General features: G+C 44.7%; 1 protein-coding gene across 1 annotated transcript in view; it reads left to right on the top strand.

Moving 5' to 3' along the window:
• foxo4 (forkhead box O4) overlaps positions 1-6,757 on the top strand; it is a 7,025-nt gene extending 268 nt beyond the window's left edge. The window contains exons 1-3 of the mRNA XM_085902476.1: positions 1-1,504; positions 2,431-3,869; positions 4,614-6,757. The exon at positions 1-1,504 is cut by the window's left edge and continues 268 nt beyond it. Of these exons, the coding sequence (XP_085758602.1) occupies positions 1,037-1,504; positions 2,431-3,858 (1,896 nt within the window). The 5' untranslated portion in view covers positions 1-1,036 and the 3' untranslated portion in view covers positions 3,859-3,869; positions 4,614-6,757. The remainder of the gene's footprint in view (positions 1,505-2,430; positions 3,870-4,613) is intronic.
• Positions 6,758-7,151: the final 394 nt, after the last annotated feature.

Below are 7,151 nucleotides of genomic sequence, written 5' to 3'. Positions count from 1 at the left end.
CAGCAGCTTAAGCGGCTAACGTGACCGGGGGGCTACCCGGGCTTGTTTTCCCCAAAAGTTGGGAGCCTCACCCCCGTGGGGACTCAACGCCACGGCCTAAAGTGCTTGCCTTTTCGGCCACTTGTTGGGAGTCTAGACATAGACATCGCGGGGGAGAAGCCCGGCGCGACGTGCTCCGGGGCCTCGGCGGCGGAGTCGGAGGCGTTTTGTAACCGCCTCTCTGGCATCGTGTGCGGCGCCACGAGTGGACAAACATGGCAGATGGCGACATGTGGCGGATTGTGCACATCTAAAAACACTGCACTTTAGATGGGATTCTTGTAATCGCGTATAGTTTGTAAGTAAACTCATCTCCCCCTTTTTCCTTCCGCCCAAAATTAATGACTACCATTTTATATATATATATATATATATATATATTTTTTTTTACTCCACGTGATTGTTATTTAGTTTTGGCTCTGACTGGACTGTCAGTGTAGTAGTTGTACGAGTCTTTTTGTCCAGTTATCTAGAAAGTTTTTATTTTAATAATAATAAATAAGACGAACACATATTTTTATATGTAATTTGTAATACTACTTAGAATCATTCAAGGTCAAATTGAAGTGGCAACACTTCACATTATTTACTGTTTAACTCACCGCTGCTAAAAGTAGTGCTCTTGATACAAAGTACTTTTTTTTTTTTTTTTCCGCATGTTTCCTTTTTTTTTTTGTAGATTATTCATCTTCAAGGGAAAATTACAATTGTAATTTCAAACAAAGGCGCTCCCGTTCCCTCCTTCTATATAAATCAGAAGGTTTATGATAGTTAGTATTAAGGAGATTATTTGGGTTCCCTAATCTCCAATCTGAGGATTAACTGGAGCTATTGGTGTGCCCAGATTATTACGTCTTTTTTTTTTTTTTTAGGCCCCCAGTGTTTACTCCCAGTGTATTGTTATTGTTGTTGTCCTTCCTGGGATAAAAACATTTGGAGGCTTGAAAGTAGTTCCGGTGTTTTGGAGTCAAGCGGAAGTAGCCAAGTGGTGGAGGTGATGGAGAGGATCACCATGGAGGAGTTGCCAGCGCCGCCCATTGACCCGGATTTTGAGCCGCAGAGCCGGCCCCGCTCGTGCACGTGGCCGCTGCCCCGGCCAGACATCTCGGCCGTAAAGCAGGAAGCCCCCGATGGCACCGAGTCCGCTGCCGGCACGCCGCCCGCCGACGACGACAAGGCGGATCCACGGCACGCAGTGGCGTCGTCCGAACCGGAGAAGGCGGCGGCCGCCGCTGCCATGGCTGCAACGGCAGCGACTGACCCCAACGTGAGTGGCGTGACGCCCCGCAAAGGTTCGTCCAGGCGCAACGCGTGGGGCAACCAGAGCTACGCCGACCTGATCAGCCAAGCCATCGAGAACTCGCCCGACAAAAGGCTGACGCTGGCGCAGATCTACGAGTGGATGGTCAAGACGGTACCTTACTTTCGAGACAAGGGCGACAGCAATAGCTCGGCCGGGTGGAAGGTCAGTCCCTCGTTGGGCACTGTTGCCATAACACCACTTTGTAGAAAAAAACAGAGCTGCTCAACTGCTGGGTTGAGGCCAGCTTCTTCAAATGTGCTTTTGTTTTCGGAGCAATATGTTATTACCCAATTCACAATTTTATTTATTTCGGGGTTGATGTCATGCAATCAATTATTTTCAGAAAAATTGCCCCTTTCACAGTTTTTCTTTTCAGGGCAAACTGTTAAATCATGTTCTCGCGCCATCTGGTGGTATCTAAATGTTGAGGAGCTTCAGTTTGACAAAAGATGTCATTTATGGGCAATTAGATCTTAGTGTATGTTGTTAATTACATTGATAAAAAGTAAATCTAGATTTGTATCTTTTTGACAGCAGAAAGCAGTGACATAGATGAATTAAAAATGTAATTGGAAATTAAGAAAAAGGTAAAAAAAAAAATCACATTTATTTTTGACAGTATTCATAGACAAATAGAGAAATGGGTTAACCATTAAAGTAAGAAACACTTAAATGTCGAAAAATACTTCATAAATAACCTTTTTTGACAGTCTTTAAGATTGAGTAAAGAAAAATAGGTCTCCATTTTAAAAGTTCGATTTTAAAAGTAGTAAAATCTCCCATCGTGTGCAACTCTCGACTGGCAAGTAGCATTTGTAAACTGGCTGTAAACTGGAATCATTTGCGAAGTAAACACATGCACTTAAGGCATTTGTTAACAATTTACGATGTTAGGTTGTATTTGCCCAAAGATTTCACAAGCTGAAATCTGATTTCACCCCAACATAGTTCCTTTAAAGCTCCTCAAATCACTTCAGCAGTTACTTGGTACCGAGATGCCAAAGGATGGCGCCCCATAAAATCAGAATAATAATTATGTGGGGAGCATTTGAAGAGTGACTTACTTGAAAAAAAAATTTTTCTCGTAGAATTCCATCCGCCACAATTTGTCGCTGCACAACAAGTTCCTGAGGGTCCACAACGAATCGACGGGCAAGAGCTCCTGGTGGATGCTCAACCCAGAAGGGGGCAAAACTGGCAAAGCCCCCCGCCGCCGCGCCGCTTCCATGGACAACAGCAGCAAGCTGCTGAAGAGCCGCATGCGTGCCAAGCAGACCAAGAAGCAGGTTCTGGCAGGGGCCGGCGCCGGCGGAGCACTTCAGGGCGACGGGGCGTCAGCGACTGCGGGGGCCGTTGCCGACAGCCCTAACTCATCCCAGCAGTTCTCCAAGTGGGGCGTGAGCAGCAGCAGCCCGTCGTCACGCGGCAGCCTGGACGACGCCGACATGTGGACCTCCTTCCGTCCGCGCACCAGCTCCAACGCCAGCACCCTGAGCGGGCGGCTGTCACCCATTGCGCCGGGCCAGGAGGAAGACGACAATCTTCCCGATGATGGGCTCTTGGGCCGCTACGCTTCTAGCGCATTGACGCCCACCCTGGCCGAGACCCTGATGGAGGAGCTGGACCTGATTGACGGGCTGACCCTCATGAGTGGCCAGCAGGGTGGCGCCAGTCCCAGCACGGCCCCGGCAGCACCACCGACTCCGCTGCCGTCGGCAGCCACCCTGCTGCCCCGCAGCTCCTCCTCCTTCTCCTCCTTTCATCACCTGCAGGCGCCGCAGACATCCCCCCAGGCGGCGGTGGGACCCGCCGGCAAGGACACCACCCCTACCTTTGGAAACTCCCTCTTCAACTCCTCTCACGGCACCAGCCACTACGGTAGCCACGTGCCCTCCAGCCTGGAGGCGTTGCTCACCTCCGACTCCCCTCCTCCGACCGACGTCCTCATGGCGCAGGTGGACACCCTGGTGCCTGCCTCGACGGGCCTCATGAGCTTGGGCTCTCCGGTGGTGGGCGTCAGACCCAAACCCACCCAGCTGCTGCTGGGGAAAGGCCTGGAAGCCAACGCAGTCGGTTCTCGAAGCCTGCAGGCGCCCATGCAGCAGCACCATCTGCACCACCAGCATCAGCAGCATCAGCAGCAGCATCAGCAGCAGCAGCCGCAGCACCACGCTCCCCTCAGCCTGGGCATGATTCTCTCCGGTATGTCCCAGGACCCGCTGCAGATGCCCGGCCTGAAGGTGCAGCATGGCACCACGCAGCACACCGTCCTACCCGGTTTGGGCCCATTTGGGGCGGCGCCCTGCTTTCAAGCGGCGCCAGAGCGGCTGCCCACCGACCTGGACGTGGACATGTTCACAGAGAACCTAGACTGCGATGTGGACTACATCATCAACAGCGACCTCATGGATGGAGACGGTATCGACTTCAACTTCGACCCAGTCCTGCCCCCTGGGCAGGGTTATGCGGGGCCTGCCACCACTCAGGGCTCTGCCCACCATTGGGTGCCCAGCTAAAGGCTTGCCAAGTAGGTTGACTGTTATTTTCTTGCTGCCCTTAGTGTGCGCTAGGATCAAATGGCAAGAAGTAAACACCAATATTTGTTGTATTCTGTCTCCTTTTTTTAGATGTTGGTGCTCCGTTTTTTTTCCCTCTCCTTAGTGTCCGCTTGGATAAAAGCCTTTTCTTTCAAACTTTCTTTTCTTTTCGCCCTTAGTCTCGTGTCAAATTTGTCCTGTAACCGACAAGTTAACACAAATATTTTGACAATCTCTTTTTCTCCTTTTGTTATTTTTTTGGGTGCTCCACTATCTTTCTGTCCTTAGTCTCAATTTGGGTCATTGTTACAGCATTTTGTTTTCTTTCTGTCTGCTCTTGGATAATATTTGTTTCCTATTTGAGACGTTATCACCAGTATTTTTGGTGCTTCACGCGTTAGTCCTTGGATTAAAAAAACAAAACGGTTTCTATCAAGATGTAAAAACTCTACCTGTGTTTTTACTTACCCATTTTTGCCTTGTTCCTCTGCTTGTTAAGGTGTTTTACTGCTCTGTTTTCTTTCTGCTCTTAGTCTCCTCTTGGATAAATTTCACCCCCTTCCTGAGAATGAAAAAGACATATTTAGAAGTAGAAAAATGGAGCCATCGATGGTTCACATTACTTCAAAAAGTCCAATTCCCATACCTACTTGCCAGATAACACATGTCAAAGCTAATGTTGACAATTTTGTCTTTCTGTCACTCATTTTTTTTTTTCTCATGTTTCTCACCAGGAGTAGAGAAGCCCACCTACCTTTCCACCCTCCTGACGTGGCCAACCCCAAAAAGGACAAAATGTCCCGCCACATAGTCACGCGGACCGACCTCTCGTCTCGTCACGTGCCAACGCAACCGCTGACTATGCATACAATTTTTAGCTCCGCCTCCCCATCTTTCTCCATTTTGGCGTTTTTCCCTAACCTGGCCGCGGCCATGTTCTAATCAAGACTTCCTCAATTCTGCCTGCGAGTCGTCAAGATGTTTCGCACAAGCATCTTACAGGCGGATGTGGTACCCCGACGCTTCAGTACCTCATTGGCTTCCATATGGTGACCTTGAGTGTGCGTGGTGTGGTGAAGAATTGGCCAGTTTTCCCCGGAAGCACCTGCAGATCGGTACTAAATGAGGACGCCGATGATCATTGCTAAAACGAGACGATACATAACTTTTTTTTTTTTTTTTCTGCTGATTCAACACTAATTGCTCTTTTTTGTTTTTAAATTGTTTTTTTTTTTTCTTTGTTTTTGTTTTAACTCCATGCGGTGTGTAAAGTAGTTGAGTAGGGTACACACATAGCGATAATCAGGACACATTTCTACCCTCCTTTACAATCAAAGTCTGCAAAGTCCCGACTAACAGACATCTCAAAAGCGACTGACTTTTGATGTGAAAAGAATTCATGTTAAGACCTCTTAACTGCTTGGAAAACCATCAGGATTGGCGATTAGAATAAAGCTGGACGACAGTCAATAGCCGGGTGGATCCATACGATAATGATTTTTCTTCTCTGATCTAATTAGACAATCATAAATGTTAAACGTATTCAATATTTACAATGGCAAATCCTCGTGTGGTCATCTTTTGGGCCTAGCCTCAAGGATTTCTTTATCTACTTGTCCGCTGTCTCCTGCAGGTCACACTTGGTACTGCGGTAGACATTTGCTATGAAGGGAGGAGACTGGCAATTTTTTTTTAATTAGAATGTGTGTACCCCGCTTTAGACATGATTTATATTAGGGGTGAAAAAAGAGGAAAGAATGCAATGTGCAGTTGAACTAATAAAATGAAGTTATTTGTTTTGAATTTTTTTAGGGCATTTGATGTTAAATTGCCATTGGATTTGGCTTCTTATCAAATGTTGCTAGCTCATTTTTGATTTTGTTGTAAATTCTGTTTTTTGATTAGCACTTATGTACAACCAGTACCCTACATCCCAACTATTGTTTTTCGGTTTGAAACATTTCGACACCCGATGCACACGTTGCACATAAACAATGACACACTATGCAGAATTATCAAAAGAATTTGAAGGAAATTTTAAGCAGCAGCAACAACAAAAATACGAAGGGTTTTGCTATTTTGTCATGCACCCTCACTAACTTGAAATATAAATATATATATATATATTTGGTTATAGCTTTAATATACAACATAGATGGAGAATAATAAAGAGATGCTACTTGTATTTTTTTTTTTACATTGGAAGATGCATTTTTCAGATTTGTAACAGCGATTTTTATACACTTATTTTTGTAAAAATGTACGTGCATGTAGATTTATTGTGTATAACTCTTCCAAAAGAACACTAATATGTGCATTTGCATGGCATTTAGGGGGCACACTCAACCCGACAGTATCTCACTGTACAGTTTTGTTTTTTCCTTTTTAGGTATTTTTCTTGCTTTTAAACATTAGTCATCTCAAAATGAAACCGTAAAAACAAAAAGACTCATACAACCATTACCTCTCAGGGTCGCTCGGAAGAAAACATGCACAATCATGTGACAAAAGCAAAAAAAAAAACATTTATTTCTCTGTTGCGACTGGAAACTTGCTTTTCAAGACCTCTGCATCTTTAAAAAAAAAAAAAAACAAAGACAAAAAAAATCCTGCTATGCATTTCACTTTTTTTTTTGGTTGGCTTTTTTACTTCCTGCCAAGATGAAACACTAGCATGATATTTCTATAGCGTGTATGCAAATTGTTCTCATTTGTTGTGTATTTAATTTTCTGGTCATGTACAGTTTGTTCACCAGTCATTTCACACATTCAAAACCAAGTTTTGCTTAAAAAAACAAAACAAAGTAGTTAAAAAAAAAAAAAAAAAAAAGCACTCGAATTACTTTGAAGTGGTGCTACGAGTAAGTTTGGATGCATACTATCAGGGCCTTTTTGAAAGTTACCTTCAAGAAATGACAATAATGCTTTTACTCATTTCATCTTATTTTATTTTTAGTATCTCACTCTTTCTATACATATGTTAGTCCCCAACCTTCTCACTTAACTAGATGGAGTCTGACATCCCAATCATTTGATTAATTGATTTATGGAATATTAAATATGAAACTGGACGTGTGCGTATGTTTGCGTGTGAGACAAATTGAAGCATTCATTCCATATTCTTCACATTTACAAATAAGCTCTTTGCCCTTAAGACAATTCAGTGCACTAGATGCAACTTTTGCAAGCTAGTGACCAAGTTTAGCCTGATTAGAACTAGTATTTGTCTGACAAGTTTTCTTATTAGGGAGAACAAACTATTACCCTACATT

This window comes from Syngnathus leptorhynchus, chromosome 2, assembly GCF_054491065.1.
Source record: "Syngnathus leptorhynchus isolate UIUO chromosome 2, UIUO_Slep, whole genome shotgun sequence".
In the NCBI taxonomy this organism is placed as follows: Eukaryota; Metazoa; Chordata; class Actinopteri; order Syngnathiformes; family Syngnathidae; genus Syngnathus; species Syngnathus leptorhynchus.
Note: the sequence above shows the minus strand (reverse complement) of the source record. Positions and strands in the feature narration are given on the sequence as shown.